Source organism: Lepisosteus platostomus, chromosome 21, assembly GCF_059453375.1.
Source record: "Lepisosteus platostomus isolate fLepPlt1 chromosome 21, fLepPlt1.hap1, whole genome shotgun sequence".
In the NCBI taxonomy this organism is placed as follows: domain Eukaryota; kingdom Metazoa; phylum Chordata; class Actinopteri; order Semionotiformes; family Lepisosteidae; genus Lepisosteus; species Lepisosteus platostomus.
Genome location: NC_142631.1, coordinates 10,729,155 through 10,749,557, shown reverse-complemented (window position 1 = coordinate 10,749,557; position 20,403 = coordinate 10,729,155). Strand labels below are relative to the sequence as shown.

Sequence of the window (20,403 nt, the reverse complement as noted above, 5' to 3'; positions counted from 1 at the left end):
GATAAAGAGGTTTCCTGTTTAATAAATGTTCGGTGTATAATAAATGACAGAGCACTGTCCAGTACCATCAAAGCTTTTCTTTGAAAACGTTAGCTTCTTTTACTTGTCTTTGAAATGCTTGCCCTTTTATTAAGGAAATAAAGCATTCACAAAACCAGTCACAAAGTCTTCATTTGCTGAAGCAATACATCTCAAAAACATCAAAGAATTAGGTTAAATATTTATAGATACCATAAAATCTGGAATATATTTAAATCAAATATTTCTTTTGCTTTTTTTAAAGGAGCTTTACAGTTGGCTAATGCTTGTTTGGACAGAAGCTCTGGGTATGCTGCCATTGTAGATTATGCAGTCCAACCTCAGATTTATGCTGTCGTCTCTGCCATACCCCAATGTCCCCGACATACATTGCCAGAATGAGTGTCAAGCACATTACACAAAAACTCAGTACACTGACTCAAGGAATTTCAATGCATTTGAGAGACTGCTGTCTCTATTAGACTCACTGTGAACAATAAGCCTTGTTGCACCAAGATGTTTGGTAGCAATAAAAACAAGTTTGTCTTTCATAGGATTTTTACTTTCCTTTTTAAGTTGTCATGGAACAGTGAAGCACATTATGTGCTATATACATTACTGCTAGTATTCTACTCAGAATCACTTATTTTAAATAAAACTTTGATAGATTTCTAAAATACTGATTACAGCTCCCAGAAAGCAAATTACCCTCTCTCTATAAGATTGCAGTCTTCCGATTTCATATTTCTTCTTCTAAACAGAAGCAAACACTCAGCAGCTCAACAGATACAAGATATTGCTGCATAGTTATCAGCCCTACATCAAACTCCTATCCAGGCATTAACAAGCAGGCCCCAGTACACAGTGGCAGTGCTAGTCATTATTCTGACTGTCATGTTTCATTCTTGGATTATTTTTCAGTGCTGTAAAGACGTGTGATCTTCAATACTATCTCACCCCATAGCAGTACTGTGAACCATGTGGGGCTTTGGGTGCTACCGCTGGCAGCCTTGCCTTGCTTTTCAATACACTGAAAATGTCAAAGGTCTGGCCTGGCTATTTTTCTGAATAAATAAGTGAATAATGTAAGAATTGCCTTTGCTAAGAGCTGGCAAAAACAGAACATATTCCGTTTCACAATTTATTTCTGTACCATCTTTAAAATGGCAGTTGGATAGTAGTAAAATGTTTATCTACTGTATTCCATACTGATGGACCCATTTCAGTAGCGACTTCACAGCTAAAATTAAACATTATTAAGGTGAGAATTGCCATAACCCAGGCAATGTTCTAATCAGAACCCAAGCAATGCATTGTATTGTGTTCAGAGAGCAGAGATTGTGCTCTGTGATCCAGATGTCACAGGTTCGAGCCTAGTGCCAAGCAATTTGCTGATCAGTGCACAACTGGGTGAATGCGACTGTGGTCGTGAAATCCTTAGCTGTCCAGGATTTCTTCGAATTTTTCACTCATGGGCAGTCAATGAGAGCCATGCCTAGAAGATCCTCCAGGCATAGCTAAGTCTTATGTAAGACACTTTGGTAGCTCACAGTATTAAATAACAAATGGTTCTGACAACAGGTCCTTACCTGAACTGATAAGCATTTGATGATTCCAAACTAGTTGCATACAAAATGAAAAATAGTGTTCAATTATTAATAATAGAAATGAGAGTTTCCAACATTTAAAAAACTTACTTGGAATATAATGCATAGTCTAGTGTATAGTCTAATGATACTAATCTCGTCGGCGTAGTGATCCCTTTGGAGGTCATGAAGCATTATCAGGCAGCAAGTGGACAAGGTGGAATTTCCCTCATTCAGTCTTCATTCCTAGCCTTACCTCAGCAGGGAAGGGAAACATATCATATGATAACAGCAAAGCAGCTACTGTATGTCTTCAGGCTTTATTTGACTTTCAGGTGCATGAGTAATGCATATGCATTTTCATTAGGCACTGAAGGATGAATTTTTATAATGCAATGCACTCGCTTATACAGATTACAAAGAAAAAGCTTCTCCTGCCACCAGTGAAGATTCTGTTTTACCTTTTGATTTGCATATCTTGCTTTTTATTTAACATAACAGAGTAATGGGAAAAAAGAGACTGAAAAAACACAGCTAATCTCAGTTTCATGTTTTACAGGTTTTTATTTCTATTTTTTTTATCCTAGCTTTTATTCTCTATGTTTACTTTTGCCTGTATGTCCAGGTACAGTACTCTATTTATTGCTTGACTGAGGATGAGTGTGTCATTTTGAGCTTAAAGAATTCTTTGCCTCATTTCATTCTTCATGGCTTTGCTGGTGGCAACTTCAGAAAAGGACATTTAGAGGGATTTAGAAAGCTATTAAACTAAAGTCAATTGCCAACTGGATTGAACATGCACTGCTTTGTAATGCAGGCCTCATTTTGCAGAGGCAGTTGGTCTAGATGGATTTGTCTGGCAACGATACTAATGTGGATTTTAAACAGTTTAGCGCAGTGAGTTAGCCTCAACTACTCTGAGTTGTTAGAAAATAAGTTTAGTAATACTAGCCCTACTTGTCCATGTTTTCTGTTATTTCATACTACGTAGTAGTAGTAATAATTATTTAAAAAAACGAGTACGGTACCTTTAAAGGTGGCGTCTCAAAGCACTTTACAGAATGACAACAACAATAAAAAAATACACAAGATATGCACAATGATGTTACGTCCCAGTGTGTGGTCTGTGGGTGTCTTTGTTGTTATGTTCCACACTTCTGACCTTGATTGTTTTACCTCTCCCTTTGGGCCACCATTACACCACTGTACCATATGACATCATCATCAATCAGGTTCTCAGCCAATTAGAGTGCATCTTATTCAGTATATAACATTGAGGTTTTCAGGAAGGACAGGCCTTTTGTCTGACTTCGGTCCCACTCGGCTTTGGTTATTGCTTTGCTTCGCTTTTGATTTCGCTTTGGCTTTGTTGGTTTGTCATTTTGCTTTGTGTGTGTGTGTGTGTGTGTGTGTTTTCTTATAGCTTTGGCTTTTGTCTGTTTCTGTTCGTCTTCTTTGTACTTTAGTTTGTTTGTGTTATCCTTGTTTACCCATCACCTTGCCCTAACGTGTTATACTGTATGTTCAACCTTTGTGTTCTTTTGTACCCTGTTCCTGTTGATTACTCTCGTTTTCCCCTATTTTGTATTCCTAGTTCACTTGTGTTTTTGTGTGAACTTTTGTGTGTAAGGTTAGGTTAGGTTGTTGGGTACATTCTACACACTTAGTTGATTTTGTATAAGTAACACTAGTTAGTACAGGTGAGTGCTGTTTGTCTTGTATGGTTTTGGGTAGTTAGCGAAGGTTAGCTAGGGTGTTGAAGACGCCGAAGACCGTGTGTTTTGGGTTTTCTTTTGTAGTCAGATTGGCTTTCCCTCACTTTCCTAGCCAGCTCCATTTTGTTTGTTATTTTCTTTTCTTTGGCACCAGTCTAATTCCCTTACCCTGTGTCTTATTTCATACCAGTCACTTATTCACCTTAAAATGATCACTTTTTTCACCAACCCCTTAATATCACACTTCCTAGTCCCTCACCAGTTCCCGCCTGCTTCCAAAAATTATCCTAAATGTTACACCCCTTTACCCCTATACACTTGGGGTCGTAACAATGAGAATACACAGTGAGAGGAGACAGTAGATGGGGACACCGAATACAAGTAGGAGCAGAGGGGTAAAGAACAGAACCATTTAAGTAAAGGCTCTTCTAAAGACGGTTTTGAGTCTGAATTTGAAGGAGTTTAGAGAAGATGACTTTCTGATATCTGTGAGGAGATGGTTCTGAGAGGAGTTCCAGAGTTTGGGGGCATAACAGGAGAAGGCCATGTCACCCATAAAGTGACAGATAGGAGACCAGAATTAGAAGAGTGAAGGTTGTGAGGTGGGGAGTAGGACAATAGTAATAATAGTTCCTTACACTTACAGTAAATAGTGCTTTTCTGGACACTCCACTCAAAGCACTTTACAGGTAATGAGGACTCCCCTCCACCACCTCCAATGTGCAGCCCCACCTGGATGATGCGACAGCAGCCGTAGTGCACCGGTACTCTCACCCCACACCAGCTATCAGTGGGGAGGAGAGCACAGTGATGAAGCCAGTTCATAGATTGGGATTATTAGGAGGCCATGATTGCTATAGCCCAATGGGAAATTTGGCCAGGATGCCGGTATAGCACCTCTACTCTTTTCGAGAAACGACCGGGGATTTTTAATGACCACAGACTCAAGACCTTGGTTTTACGTCTCATCCAAGAGATGGCACCTTTTTACAGTCTAGTGTCCCCGTCACTATACTGGGGGCATTAGGACCCACATAGACCACAGGGTGAGCGCCCCCTGCTGGCCCCACTAACACCTCTTCCAGCAGCAACCTTACTTTTCCCAGGAGGTCTCCCATCCAGGTACTGACCAGGCTCACACCTGCTGGTGGACAACCAGTTGTGAGTTGCAGGGTGACATGGCTGCTGGCTGATAAATAAACTCAGTCAAGCTGAATAGTTCCTGAGTGGATTTAAAGCACCTTCATGCACGTCTCTTTTCTTTTTCTCAAATAGGTAACAACATCAGCTGGAAGCAAGTGTTTCTCCTGCCGATCTTCAGCTGAGAGAGATAAATGGATGGAAAACCTGCGAAGGGCTGTTCACCCGAACAAAGTAAATGAATACTTCCTGGATATAAAAGAGGGGAGAGGGGTGGTGCAGAGCAGACAGTTCCTGTAATCTTAATCACAGTTTACAGTTTATATTTTCCTGAGCCTGTATGGGTGTGATATATGGAAGTGATTTTGTACGCAGTGTTCTCTGCTTTAGATTTCGGCTTTTGCCCACAGCAGATACAGTAGTTCCACACTTAATTTAGCACACGGTTCATCCTTTCATTTATGATTGAAAGATTTTCTGAATGCTGGATTCTGCCCCAGTCTTAACAAGAGACTGCACTTCCTCAGCAGAACAAGAAGTTAACATTTTTGTTCTTTATCAGAACTACCTTCTTCCTCTGTTTCCTGGGATTAGATACCTCTGTGATTCTGCGTCTGAGCTGAGCTTGTGCTGAACCTGAAATTGGCTGAGCTGGCACAGTGCAAGTGAAGTTTATTCCCCAGCATTACCTGAGCTGTGGGTACATGATATCACAAGCACTCTACTGTACGTTGAGGATCACAGAAAAGAAAAGCTATATGTAGAGAATACCGATTTACATATTTCAGCAAAAATACACAGTGTTTAAGTATGCATTTTTTTCCCTCCTCTGCTATATATTTTGGCATTTGCCCACAATAGATACAGTAGTTCCAAACTAAATTGAGCATAAAGTACGTCCTTTAATTTGGGATTACAGATCTTCATGAATACTGGATTCTGCCCCTGTCCTAACAAGAGTCTGGACTTCCTCAGCAGAACCAGAAGTTAATATTTTGTTCATTATCAGAACTGGACCCTACTTCTTCCTCTCTTCAGTGCTTAGGTTGAAGTAACATGATGAATAAAATTGTTAATCCTATCTTCTGGCCCACTACTAATGAGGCAGACAGGTTGAAAGGCAGGAGTTACATATGTTCATTTCTCTCAGCTCAACCATACAGCCAGTATTGTACCATAAGTTTTGGATGGTCCTGTTGGAAATGTGTTATAAGTTAAATGAGTTATTTTTACTATAGTTTTTCCTTTTTTTCTACTTTCTCATTACAGCTTTCTAAATAGAAAACATTGCTGATGCAATAATTTTATCAATTATGTCTAATTATGTCATATTTGTTTGTATAATAAAAACTTGTGTTAAAGAACTAACTGTGAGCCAGTAGAAAATATACTTTGGAAGTTACCTTAAGATTTTGTGGCTTGCTTTGGCTATAAGGTTATGAAAACCTAGGACAGGTATGTAAGGTTTTTAAACCACTGAAGCCTTTTGTATTAAAATAGACAGTGAAAAAACATTGGCTCTTACAGCATATCCCCGTTTAGGTATGACGTGAATCTAGCGTTGAACAGTGGAGGTGCTGTGTGTCACATTCTGTATGCAGACTTTTAGAATGTATCCATTTGTGGCTTTAATGGAAGAAAGATTCTCTAAGCACATTGTGTCAATGATGGTATGCGGGTGGTCAGCCTTCGTGAAAAAAACAATTAATGGCTTATAGGTTTCTATAGAAATGTCCCTATTTCTGTCACTTCAGACTTCTAAGCAAGATGTTGTTTTTCTGAGAATCTGGATATTATTAGGTATATATGTAACAAAAGACATTCAGATATTTTTATTGAGGATATTATGTATTGCCCATTGAGACTTTAAAACCTGTTATTTAAAATTTGCTGTTTACCCACTCTATAGCACAAAGTAAATAAAAGGATTCTGCCAGATTCAAAAGCTGGCACAATCAAGGTCTAAAACATGTTTCTTTTCACAATGCAGTTTTGACCTTTTTTAAAACCAAATCAAAAGCTTAAGCATGTTATAAGGGTGACTGACCCCTTGTATAGTTCCAGTGTACAGAACTGCTCAGTGCTGGCACTTGACATAATCTGGCATTGTATCAAAAACAAAAAGAGTTTCTTTGAACCTATTGACTGTAGACCTGAAGGCTTTTACAAGTCCCTACAGGGATCAGTCTGGCCTCAACATGACGGTGACTGACTCTACTGGACTCTAGAGTCCACAAATCATAGTGTTTAATGTTTAATAGGTTTGGTTTAGAGCAAATGCTTACTGCCAAGCCATATAAAAGAATGACAGGTTCCAAGTGTTCCTGCAACCTTACAATGATAATATACTAATGCTTCTGTTTCATAATATTACAATGCTACTAATTCAGTTTTGTACTAGTGCTTTATGTAAATGTTTTACTTCTTTTGACCATATTTATGGCCAAGAGCCCTGTCATTTGAAAATGAGGGGAACCCAGAAACAGCAGGAATGTCTAATTTTCCTATAGTGCTTCCTGTCTGAAATATAGTCATGCTTATTTATTGTATGACTGGTTTGATCAGACCTTGTATGACAAGACTTAAAGTTAATCTTAAAGTTAGCCTTCTAAATCCTTTTGCATTAAGGATCTGCACCTGTGGCGGGAAAGTTGCTGGTTCGTATCCCGTGGCCGGCAGAGGAATCCTACTCTGTTGGGCCCCTGAGCAAGGCCCTTAACCCCAGCTGCTCCAGGGCAGGGGTGCCATATGAATGGCTGACCCTGAGCTCTGACCCCAAGCTTCTCTCTCTGTCTGTGTTTCTCATGGAGAGAAAGTTGGAATATGTGAAAAGACAAATTCCTAATACAAGAAATTGTATATGGCCGGTAAAGTGACCTTATCTTATTTGTGTCTCTGAGTTTAATTAAAAAATTAATCAGAATACTATTACATATTGGCTGAGTATAATGTACTGTACGCAATATGTAAAAAGCTTCTTCACTAAAATGTCTGCCTTATAAAAGCGCTACTGCTGATAGGACAACCCAAAAAATCAGGCAATTGTTTCATTTTCCATTAGTGCATTATATAACAAATTGCAGGCTAATTAAAAGAGAGTTTTATCTTTTTGGTTATTACATTAACCATTGCCTGCTATAAATCTTCGCATATTTGGGAACTTTCTAACTAAATTAATTGGCTCTTATAAAATAATTAATATTTAATTTCCAGCCTGGAAAAAAAAATCTCAAGCTTTATTACACATTCCACTTTGCTATAATTCAACACTGTCTGAAGGCTGAGCAGATCTGTTTCAACAGATCTGTTTCAATCATCCTTCTTCTTTAAAATAGGAAGAGTTTGAAAGTGACTGTTGTAGGATCCATTCCTAATACTGCCCCAAGTGCAACTGAGTCTATTAATGCAGATTGAAGGATATAATTTAACAATGGTTTGTGCATAATTAGTAATGCCATCTGAGTCAAGTTTACTTTACAAGAAAAAATCTGTTTAAAAAATAAATTACCCTAAGTAATGGCTACTTTTAAACATGAAAAAATGATTAGAATAGAAAGTACTGTGTGTGGTGCAAAAAGTTTGTTTCTTTCCACAGGACAACAGCAGACGTGTGGAGAACATGCTGAAACTATGGATTATTGAAGCCAAGGACTTGCCTGCCAAGAAGAAATACTTCTGTGAACTGTGCTTGGATGACACTCTTTATGCACGGACTACTTGCAAGCTTAAAACAGACAACGTGTTCTGGGGCGAGCACTTCGAGTTCAATAACCTGCCCGCTGTCAAGAGCATCACTGTGCACCTGTACAAGGAGACGGACAAAAAGAAAAAAAAAGACAAGAACAATTACGTGGGGCTGGTGAACATCCCCATTGCAGCGGTCACTGGACGGCAGTTCATGGAGAAGTGGTACCCGGTCAGCACCCCAAACCCCAACAAGGGCAAGACCTCTGGGCCCATGATCCGAATCAAGTCGCGCTACCAGAGCATGAGTATCCTGCCCATGGAGCTCTACAAGGAGTTTGCAGAGTATACAACCAACAACTACATGGTTCTGTGCTCAGTGCTGGAGCCTGTGCTCAGTGTCAAAAACAAAGAAGAAATGGCTTGTGCGCTGGTGCACATCCTCCAGAGCACTGGGAAGGCCAAGGTAGGTCACACAGGACGAATGAAAAATCAGGGCTTTATTTTTTCTGATTTTTTTAAAGCATCTTTTTACTTCCCTTGCTAGTATTTACATGACCTCTAGTAGCCTGGAAATGACAGTAGATGTGTCAACATGGTTTCTTGACTAGCACTAATTTTCTGTGTAGCTGTGAAGCTTTTTCGAAACGAGCAAAAGAATATATAAGAAAACTTACAAATGAGAAGAAGCCGTTTGGTCTGTCAAGCTCATTGGGCTGCTAGTACAGTAGCTAATTAATCCAAAGATCTCATCCAGCCATTTCTTGAAAGAAACCAGGATTATCAGCTTGTTAGCTTGTTCTGAATTCCTACAACCATACATGTAGAAAAACTGCCTCCTGTTCTCACTTTCAGTTGCACTTACACAATTTCCACTTGTGTCCTCTGCTTTGTGTTTTACTAGATTCTCAAGTCCAATACATTGAGTTTGTAAATTATATTAAGGATTTTGAATGCTTTAATCAGGTCCCCTCATAGAACCCCTGGTTCCATGTCCGGATAGGGCAGCTTTTCAACCCCAGTATTTGGTTGTTCTTTTCTTAACTGATTACAGAGCAATAATTTGTAACTTGGTGAACAACATTGCAGACAATATTCTAAATGGGGTCCATCTAACACTGACTAGTGCTATTTAACATGCATCACTTGACTTAAATTCTACAATTTTAAATAGACTGTATATCATAACATTGTTCACCTTTCCCACATTGTCTAGAAGATATAAATACTGTGTGTCTTGTCTTTTTTATAGTTTCTTGAGGCTCAGGGTTGTAGTTATAACTAGTTTTTCCTAGGTGCACGTAACATTCTTCACTCGTCTAAATTAAATATTATCTGCCAGATGCTTGCGCAGTCTTGAATCTTGTTTTTTGAAGGTCATTTGCTGCGTTTACAGTGTTGCTCAACCAAATAGTTTGGTATTATCTATAAACTTAAGTACTTTACTTAGTATTGCAGAATCTCGTTTATATACAGTACAGTAAATTGGAAAGAACAGTGGTCCATATATAGATACCTGTGGTACTCCACTAATTACATCACCCTCTTCTGAGCATTTCACAGCTTATGTATACTTTTATGGTTTTTAACCAAAGACACTAATTTCATTGAATGCTTATTGCTTACAGTTTAAGAATTAATATTTTAATTCTTATTGAATGGCCTATTGAATAGGCCTTGAATGCCTATTGCTTACAGTATGACCTATGGTTATGCCCATTGCTGCTGTTGAAAGCATAATAATAATAATACATTAAATTTAAATATAATAATAAAATTAAATCAGACCAAATCCATGTTGACAAGCCCCTATAATCCATAGCAGAACCCCCTGCCAAGATGTTCCTTTAGTTTAATCAATTGCTTCACTTTTACAGATGAATGCTGTACTACATAAGCAATTTTCAGGTTAATTGGCACTGTTTTGAGGGACAGTTGTGAGCAGGTAAAATTGTCCTACAGAATCTTTGGAAGTACCAGATATGCAGTAAATTAGCTTACGTTGCTTTTACGGTGCTGTATCACAGTCATACACTTTTAACACATTCTCCAATGTTTAAGAAATGAAGTTTGGTTCTCGTTTACAATTTAAGGTCTTTTTAATATATACTGGGAATATGTTTTGAAATTCCTCTCTGTCAGTCTGGGAAGCATTTTGTTGCAGGCATTTTAATATCTCGACTTTAAATTCCATTAAGCAAATGCGACAAAGACATTGTTGGCCTCAGCTGTGGTTATCTAAGATATGAAAAACCATCCGTGCTTGAACTCAACCTTTTTTGGGTGTTACTTTTCTCCTCGAGTGAGCCAGTGTTGCAAAATTTGTTGACAAGAGTGAATTGCTTCCTCGTCTCTTCCTCCTCCCTCTCTGATGTGTTTATGTACCAAGGACCTGTGTATGCTAAGTCATGGTTTTCAACAGCATATGTTTGCATTCCCACTTGAAGCTAACATTTCGTTTCCAATCGGTGAAGTCCGTAAAAGGAAATAAAGAGTTCAGTCCATGATGGAGAGATTGTAGGAGAGCATGACACTGAGCCAGAAAGCTTCTGCACTCTGTGTATTAAGTGCAGTGCTCTTAATACTACTCAGTGGTGTGACGGTTGACCTTAAATGGTTCTAAATCCCCTGCCATAGATCTCTGTAATTAAGCCATCTCGAATGCTGTTATTTTCCCATATTTTTAATTCAAAGTCCAAAACATGATCTCATAGTGTTATGTGATTGGAATTGTACTGTGGAATGTTGATTAAATCTTTCAAAGTTAGGTAACTAAGACAAAAAAGCATACAAGGGCAAGGAGTGAACAAAGACAAGGACCTAGCAGGCTGAAGTTGAGTGGAATCTTTATTCGGTTACAGTTGCCTTTGTAAGTGTGGTGAATGGCAGCAGAAGCTTGCAGAGAGAAAAACATCAGCAAAGATCATAATGTGAGGTGAAACAGTAAAGATAATGCTAAACCAGCATCAGATGAAAGGCTGATTGTTAGAAAGGAATTCTCGGAAATGCTGTGCTTTGACAGTGTTATGAAGCCTTGCAATGTCCTATTTGTAAAAGAATCTGAGATACAGTACACTGTTTGAGAGAATACGCGTCTGCTTCCCCACAGGGGACATTTACCAAAATCCCGTATTTTATCAGAAAAGATAGGCTTTCGTTTTCTAGGCTTTTCTGTCATGACTGAATCAAGGTGTTCTTTCAGATGTTTGAGAGGAGTGATACATGGATATACTGTTCGTACTTCAGACTCTCCTCACTAAGGAAAAAAATTAATGATTTATTTAGGCATCCAGCTAAAAGAATAGAAAGAAATGTGAGTCTCCCTTGCTGCTACGTAGCTAATGGCACAGTGAAGAATATGGTTGACTTACTTTGATTGCATGTTGTAAATACTGTATCTCAGGCACCCTGTGAGGAAAAAATGGCACCATTTTAATAGGCACATATTATGGATGTGTTTAGACAAAGCTGGGCTGTGCAACTAATCCAGGAATGAAACCCAGTTAGATTGGAATGTCCATGTTGCAACACACAGTTGACTAACTTTTTCTGACCACATTTCAGTGTGCAAAGTGTAAAACTTCTGTCCAGTGTGTAGACTGCAGTGAGCTCCTGTTTTTCTAGCTTGCAGTATTTATACATTCAAATAATTTTCCATGTTAAAATAGAGTATTTTACTATAAAATATAGTGTCAGCTGTGTATTATGTGGTCTCAAAGGAATGCAATCTTTCATTATGGATTTGTTTTCCAAATGTATAGTCTAATTAGTGAATTATATATTATTTCTGTTAATGGGGTTAAAATGGCATGTGTGTAATCTGTCAGATAAATTCTGACTGCAAATGTTCTTTTCCTAATAACTTCGTCTTTTGGCTTTTTAAAGCATTACATTATGGTTCTTCATGTGTTATTGGTCCTCTTGTCTCATGTAGGAGTTTTCTATTTAATCCCAAGGACGGCAGTCTAAACAAACACAGGCATTATCTTCTGATGTTAGGACTTTTGACAGCAGTCATCAGCAATTAAAATGGGAAAAACAGGTCTGGAAGAAAGTAAACTGAAATTTGGACTTTTCTATATTTAGAAGCTCAAACTAGTTTATTTTTATATTGTATTGCTATTTTAATATTATATTAAAATTTTATTTACCTAAACATTTTAGGGTTTTATCCTACAAATATACATATATAGGAGAATTCCTCCTATAATACTTTACTAGGGCATTGATTTGAAAACTCCAGGGAAAATACTGTACTGTATACCTGCTGCTCCACCAACACCTTTTAACACCAAACAGAATTAACTTGTTTTTTCTTGGAGTTCTTACAGCTCCTAGTCTAGCCTTGCTCAACTTATTAGCTACTTATGGCAATATGAAAACTATGCTAGTCAGTAGTATCCCTATCTACCTATTTTTTATTCCTGAAAGACCATGTTACAGTCATGGCTGCTATAAAAGATAAACAAAATTCCAAAGACATACAATGTTTCCGTAAAATTTCACTGAAAGAACTGAAAGACATCTTCACAAGAGATTTACAATGATACTGTGTACAATATGTAGCCCTGGTAGAAACTGAAATACTGTCAAAAAAGTATTTTATTGGAAAATGTTAAAGTAGAAAAAGAATATAACCCAGGCTGTTAATTAAGTATCCTCAAAGGTTATGTGAATTGCAAAACCTGGACAAAATGCTTTCTTTCTGCTTTTACAGCAGCTATCCATTATAGCAGCAAAGTAAATAAATGCATCCATATGGAAACCAGTTATGTACTGTATATACCCAGGCATTAGGATTCTTCTGTTCAGGAAGAATGCACAGCTGATCTCTGGTGTTGATAAGAATTCATTAATTGTGGTATTAACTTGTGGAAGGTTTATAATTCTTTTCATTCTTTTGTCATAAATTAGGAAGCATTAATGCATACGGCAAGAGGTCTTTTTTCAATACTTCAACATAAACTTTGTTGAGGTATGCATTCCCATTAAACCTCTCTTTAGATGAATGTCTGCACTATTATATAAGTGGCTTTACAAAGTGGGTTTGTAATGAATTACTCTGTGATTCCTTTTACTGGTGTAGATTTTTTAGCTTGTACTACAGAGCCCTAATTAAAGTAGTACAAAGGTGCTGAATAAAAATGATCATCAGGAATAAAAGTGGTTCTAGCCTGATACCTTTAACGTAAGCGTGGTAGTATTGATCTATTCAGCTGAAAGAGATTTTGCTCTTTGTTTTATTAAACTTGGCATAGATTCATTTAGTTTTTTGTACAGTACATTGTTTATTGTTACATTTTTCATTGTTAAGACATTAGGAGAAAATAAGATAATCAGAGTTGATGGATAACTAATGCTACAGGCAAGTAGTTTTCCTTCTACTTTTTAATAAAATCAATTATTCAACGTGTATTTTATGTGATACTTTCAGGTGAAAAGAGGTCCATCATGTCTTAGGTACAGTATTATATTAATTAAATAGAATATTCATTATTATATTATATTATTATATTAAAATGAATAATAGTAATGCAAAAGAACAATGTTTCAGCATACAAATCTCCCAGTGTAGGTAACTGACATGCAATGGGTCATATTTTTATTTGTGTATTGTTGGTCTTCCATAAGCAGAGTTTTAGCATTGCATTCATGCAAGTTAATAAATATATCATGCCTGATTGACAGCTCACACCAGGAATAATGTCAGCTTTCCTAATTCATTTAACTGATTCATTACCAAGTGCAAGGAGCAATGGATAATTGTCTTCATAAGAAATATGTAATATTAAATGGCATATATTAAATATATATTAAATAATATGTAATTTTCTCTTAATTAGTCTGGCCCAAGTTTGGAGCCCCAGCTGCAGTTAAATTTGTTGGAACAGGGGAAACTGGTATAATGATAAGTAGATATAATTACATGAAATTGAATGGTACAAGCTGAAAATAGCCTGCAGGAGATATACTGTGGGACACTCTAAAGATCCTCCTGAATTTTGCAACAAAATTGCAAATTGGTTTGGGAGAGATTCTGCTTACACTTTAGATTAAATTGTAAAAATAATGGTATAATGGATTTTCTAGTAAATTGCTATAAGTATATGTCTTATAGAATGTTGAAGAAGCGTCTTCAGATACAAAAAAGTGATTATACTAACCTCATCCAAAGTATAACTATTCCCCAAACCTAAACTAGCTTCCCCACTATAGTCTATAAATCCTTTATTAAAATTTTTCAGAAATTTGTTCACATACTGTATACAACCTCATTAAATATCTGCCCAAGGTACCCGTTAAGCAGAGGAACCAATTATGTGGCCTTCTTACACTGAAAGTATTATGTCAGTGTATCGCCAGCAGCCATATCACCCTGCAACTTACAACTGGCAACCCACTGAAGCTAAGCAGGTGTGAGCCTGGTCAGTACCTGGATGGGAGACCTCCTGGGAAAAACTAAGGTTGCTGCTGGAAGAGGTGTTAGTGGGGCCAGCAGGGGGTGCTCACCCTGTGGTCCATGTGGGTCCTAATGCCCCAGTATAGTGATGGGGACACTATACTGTAAACAGGCGCCGTCCTTCGGATGAGACGTAAAACCGAGGTCCTGACTCTCTGTGGTCATTAAAAATCCCAGGGCACTTCTCGAAAAGAGTAGGGGTGTAACCCCGGTGTCCTGGCTAAATTTCCAATTGGCCCTTACCAATCATGGCCTCCTAATAATCCCTCTCTATGAATTGGCTAAATTACTCTGCTCTCCTCCCCACTGATAGCTGATGTGTGGTGAGCGTTCTGGCGCACTATGGCTGCCGTCGCATCATCCAGGTGGATGCTGCACATTGGTGGTGGTGGAGGGGAGTCCCCATTACCTGTAAAGCGCTTTGAGTGGAGTGTCCAGAAAAAGCGCTATATAAGTGTAAGCAATTATTATTATTATTATTATTATGTCATATGATGAAATCATTCCTTATGTGCCAAGCTAGTGTCACAGTGACCGAAACCAACCTCTGCTATTTGGTTTACAGTTGTAGTGCAGGATGTGTACTGTAAGAATGGTATCTTAGATCCCTGTTTTCAAGAGGAGCACAAGTGATTCCAAAATGGTATCTTGATAAATGCAGAAAAACGTGTTGACCAATAGTCTTTACTTCAGTTGCCAGCAATCCACAATGATAGATGGGTGCATTTCTCAATGTAGTGCAGAGCAGCTTCAGAATTAGGTTCTGGAGTTTTCTTGCTTTTTTCCTTCAGTGTCAGAATGGCAAAGTAGTCTAAGGTACCAGACTGAAGGTCTAGAATCATTACCTAGTCAAGCACTCTGGTACACTCTTTACCGAATGGTCATGGGTTCAAATTTGCCAGCAGCCATATCACCCTGCAACTCACAACTGGCAGCCCACTGAAGCTAAGCAGGTGTGAGCCTGGCCAGTACCTGGATGGGAGACCTCCTGGGAAAAGTAAGGTTGCTGCTGGAAGAGGTGTCAGTGGGGCCAGCAGGGGGCGCTCACCCTGTGGTCCATGTGGGTCCTAATGCCCCAGTATAGTGACGGGGACCCTATACTGTAAACAGGCGCCGTCCTTCGGATGAGACGTAAAACCGAGGTCCTGACTCTCTGTGGTCATTAAAAATCCCAGAGCGTTTCTCGAAAAGAGTAGGGGTGTAACCCTGGTGTCCTGGCCAAATTTCCCATTGGCCCTTACCAATGGGCCTCCTAATAATCCCCCTTTATAAATTGGCTACATAACTCTGCTCTCCTCCCCACTGAGAGCTGATGTGTGGTGAGCGTTCTGGCGCACTATGGCTGCCGTCGCATCATCCAGGTGGGGCTGCACATTGGTGGTGGTGGAGGGGAGTCCCCATTACCTGTAAAGCGCTTTGAGTGGAGTGTCCAGAAAAATGCTATATAAGTGTAACCAATTATTATTATTATAAATTCCAGATGAGAAAGTATCCTCAAGCCAAATGTTGTTCTTTTGCTCCAGAAAGTGTCATATCTGTATAAATGGGTACTCTCCAAGTCATTATGGCAAATGAGAATCCGTTATATTCTATAATAAATAAAATATAAATTGGCTGAGCTGTTTTATAGATTGATAGATTTATAGATGTGGGTTTTTGCGTAGAAGGGTAAGCTGAGGTATAGCAATTGCCTACCCTCTTGTGAAAAACTGCATGGAGGTCAAAGCTTTTATTACATTACCACCAGCCCTGGGCATTTGAGCTCATCCTTTTCTCCAGTAAAAGTATTTCAACTTTGGAACTGCCCTGAGAGAAAGAGCACTAATTGATGAATCCAGAGTTTGCTCTACATTGATTATTCCAGGCTAGTCAGTGTTGGATCAGTAGAGTTTAGATTTTCCAACATTGATTTTAGACTGTTGAAGATTAATGGACATGCTCACAGTGTCACCTCTTGTCACTGCAACAAGTTTCAGTATGTTAGCAGGTAAGGCACTAATTAATCACTCCCTGTTATACTTACCAGATGACTTTGTCTCAGTTGAAGTGGTCCAATGATTTGAAAATATATTTCAAAAGATACATTTTAATCAAGATTAATCTTACTTTTTGTATTACTTAGACTGGGACAAATTGTGTTAACATAACTATAAATATTTTTACTGTCCATACCTTTGAAGAGAAGGTTGACAATTTCTCATTTTTTATGTTACAAATAAAATAATAAAACACAATACTCCAAAACGTAATGTAATGTTTTGTTCCTGAAGTATTGTTTCAGAAATCAGAAACCTTTGAAAATAAACAAACTCTTAAGTTCTGTAAAATAATTGATTGCTTTTATAAAATATTTTTTTTTGGTCTTGCAACAAAGCCTTTACTTTATTTAGTACTAGAATATACTTAATTTATCTGCATTTTAATTGTTTCCAGTACATGGACTACTGGCTGAAATTGCAGTGTACATAATTGGACAGCTAGTAGTTTATAACTGTAATTACAGGCAGCAGAGTAGCAAATAGTTTTTCCAGTGCCTCAATTGTGATTAATACGCACAGTGTAATCTCCGGCATTAAATTATAATTACATTGTCTTCTGGCAGATCTACCGCTATATCCTGTTTTAATCAGAAAGCAGGAACAAAAAAATTCATTACCAAAAGTACTGGGAGGTTGTACGTATGAACACCCAAAGCAATTCACATTAAATATTCACAACACTAATTTCCTTTTTAATCTTAATATGTAATGATTTACTAAAGGTGTTTCCCGTAACATTTTATTTGATTTCAACTTCTTGTCCTTGAAAGTGGGGTTTCTCTCCTTTTTAAACCTGCGGGTTAATGAAAAAAGTCAGTCATCTGCTATACAAATACTTTCACATGCAACAGGACCTTGGCTCTCCACCACCCAGCTCAAACAAGGGCATACATTTTTAAAAGAAGGCAATAATCTTAAAGTTGAAATCCCTGAAAACGTTTGGATTCAATTGAATTATTAACTGAAGCTTGTCAGGGATAGAAACAGCCAATAAATCACACAGATCTGTACCTAATTAGCATTATTATGGAAATTTCCTATACTGTACATACCCAAACATTTCTCCTTCACATTCATCTCAAGCATCCTCAAACCCTTGGTTCTGTCCTCTCTCAATGGGATTTGAGCCTCTTCATTCTGTGGCCAGAACACTCAATTCACAAAGCATTCAATTTGTGGATTTTGTTGTTGCTTGTGAAAAGTATTTTTGTATCACTTTGAGCAGGAATAAGGCAGGAAATCATATATTGTACACTGAATAAAGGTCAGCGTACATACTGTAGCTCCACACTTTTAAAAGAAAAAGGAGACAGTGTCCTGTTTTTATTTTCGACTTGGCTCATTTTATTTTGGTGGTGAAAAGAAAATAAGTGTTTTAAACCCCAAATGTATCCTCAGCACTGGCTTTCTCTAAAATGGAATTTTCTCAATACAAAACCTGGATCTTATAAAATGATTCTATTTGCCACATTTAAAAGAAAGTCATGCACAAGCGAATAGCTTTTTGTAACGTAAAGCAATGAAAGAGTTGTGCAGCCATAGAGGCACCACAACAGTTATAGGTGTAAAAAACACCGTAAAATGTAAGTAGAAGGCACAACCTCTGTAGGAGAAAATTGACCAGGCCTGCAGGGGTGATGCTTAAGAGGTCTGTGCTCTTAGACTCTGGGGGTCTTCTTCCAATATAGCTTAACAAGTCAGCAGCTCACTGTAATGACCTCTAGATAGAGGGCCCACAGTCACTTGGTCCACAGCTCATTAAGCATTCATGCTGAATTTTTGGATGTTTGTGGTCCAAGGAGATTTTATTATGGCCGATAATGAGGATGTTATTTTTTTTAAAGAGATTATGATTGTTCCAAATGACTCTCTGTAAAAATCCAGAGAAGCATCAGAAGAACAATATGAAATTGATTTTTAAAAAGTGAGCTATATTTTCATTCCTCTAAGGGAGCGATATTTCCTTCCTCTATTGGAACAAAAGGCAGGTCTCGCAGACAGTTTTTACTCCCCAGATATTTCTGAATATGATGTTATCTTTCTGGAAAAAAAGACGATTTATATTCAGAAAATGTAGCTGCAGGGATGAAGTTGCTTTTATTGATGTTCCAGTAGGTAAGCTAATGTATATTTTAGTGGTGATTTACTCTGCTGGGGGTAGGACAATACAAAATTAGTCTTCCATGAATCTGAGCAGTGTCAGTATTTCATTCTTCCAAGTACAGAATGCAATTAAATGAGAATGAAATATTGGATTTTTTATCGTTCCATATTCTTTCAGTGTATGGCAAGAAATGTCAAGTGTTTTATTTTTCATTTTCTTCTGTGTTTTAGATGGAATCATAGGAAATTAATTGTCAGAGGAAAGCTTCTTTTGAAAGTAAGCTAGGAATGTGCATGTGTGTTTTGTATAAGGCAGCAAAAATATGTTTTATATAATGTGCATATAAATCACTTGAATTGCCAGGCCATAGAAAAATAATTGTGCTTACAAGTGAAGTTTGAGTACCCTAATATATTTTCAGTAGTGTCTTAATATACGTTTTCAAAATAAAGCTGACTTGTCCTAGTTTTGTCATATTGCTGAAGTATCATCTAACTAAATGAACCCACAAAGACATATTTCTATCCCAGCCGTAGAAAGGTCAGGATGATTTTCTTCATATTCTTGCGGTGCAAGGCATTTTTTCCCCAATCTACTGTTTTTCTTACAACTTAAAATGACGTTTTATCTATCCTAATTAAGTCACTTTGCTAATTATCATTTCCTAACTCATAGAAGAGGCACATTGGTACATCTCATACATAGAACTGCAAATAAAGGGAAAAAAACACTTTCAGTAAGTAGATATGTGCTTATCCTTGCTGAGTGGATTATGGTCATCAAATCGATTCCTTTACTTTTAATCTTGTAAAGAAGATTTAAATACCAAATTAACTTCAGACCTTGGATAATCTTTTTTTATTTATTGCAGTAACAAGGCACATCAGTTTTGTATGAAGCAGGTTAAATATGAAAGCCACAACATACTGAGGTTTTGCAGCAAGTCACTTAAGATCTTTACCAAGAATTGGAATTTGAAGGAATTTACCTTGGCTATGAGCAGTCAGAAAAGTAGTGAGCTTTTAACATTAAAATGTGTAACCTACAGTCATAATTATATGTATGAAATAGCACATATGTTAGTAAAATTAAAGTTTATATTGTTGTATACAAGGATCTTCATGGTGTTGAAAATCTTCACCACAGGTTGGCTATTTGGGGTCATCATCTTAAAATGTACATAAAAGAATCATAGGGACTAGGAAGGGTTCCTGTTCTATTAATGGATGAAACAAAAACTTAACAACCAGACATCTCTAGTGAAACACTACCTTAGATACCACCTATTAGTGGTTACCACCATTCCTGGTCTGTCTGGACTAGATATGGTTTACTGTCAGAAAAGAAAAATAATATGAAAGACACAGACACCTTATATACTGTACTAAACAAATCAATGTGCACAACCCAGTATTTTATACACTTAAAATATATTCAACAATTATCTATAACAGGTGAACTACACAGTGTACCTATATACTGAAGGACATTACAAATACATTAAATGAGGACTGGAAACATATGTTGTGTGTTAATGCCGTTGTCATTATACCCTTGAGTCCACATCCTCAGGGGCAGTTCACTACAGTGTTGTTTGCTAACATTATGCTCTAATGAGTACCATCCTTTGGATGAGACATTAAAAGATGGGGCTGTA

The 20,403-nt window shown here is 37.6% G+C and overlaps 1 protein-coding gene across 7 annotated transcripts in view; it reads left to right on the top strand.

Moving 5' to 3' along the window:
* LOC148644032 (disabled homolog 2-interacting protein-like) overlaps positions 1-20,403 on the top strand; it is a 365,146-nt gene that overhangs the window by 300,535 nt on the left and 44,208 nt on the right. For all 7 annotated transcript variants that reach the window (XM_088615285.1, XM_088615283.1, XM_088615287.1 and 4 more), the window contains 2 exons: positions 4,595-4,693; positions 8,055-8,609. In XM_088615285.1, the coding sequence (XP_088471411.1) occupies positions 4,595-4,693; positions 8,055-8,609 (654 nt within the window). The remainder of the gene's footprint in view (positions 1-4,594; positions 4,694-8,054; positions 8,610-20,403) is intronic.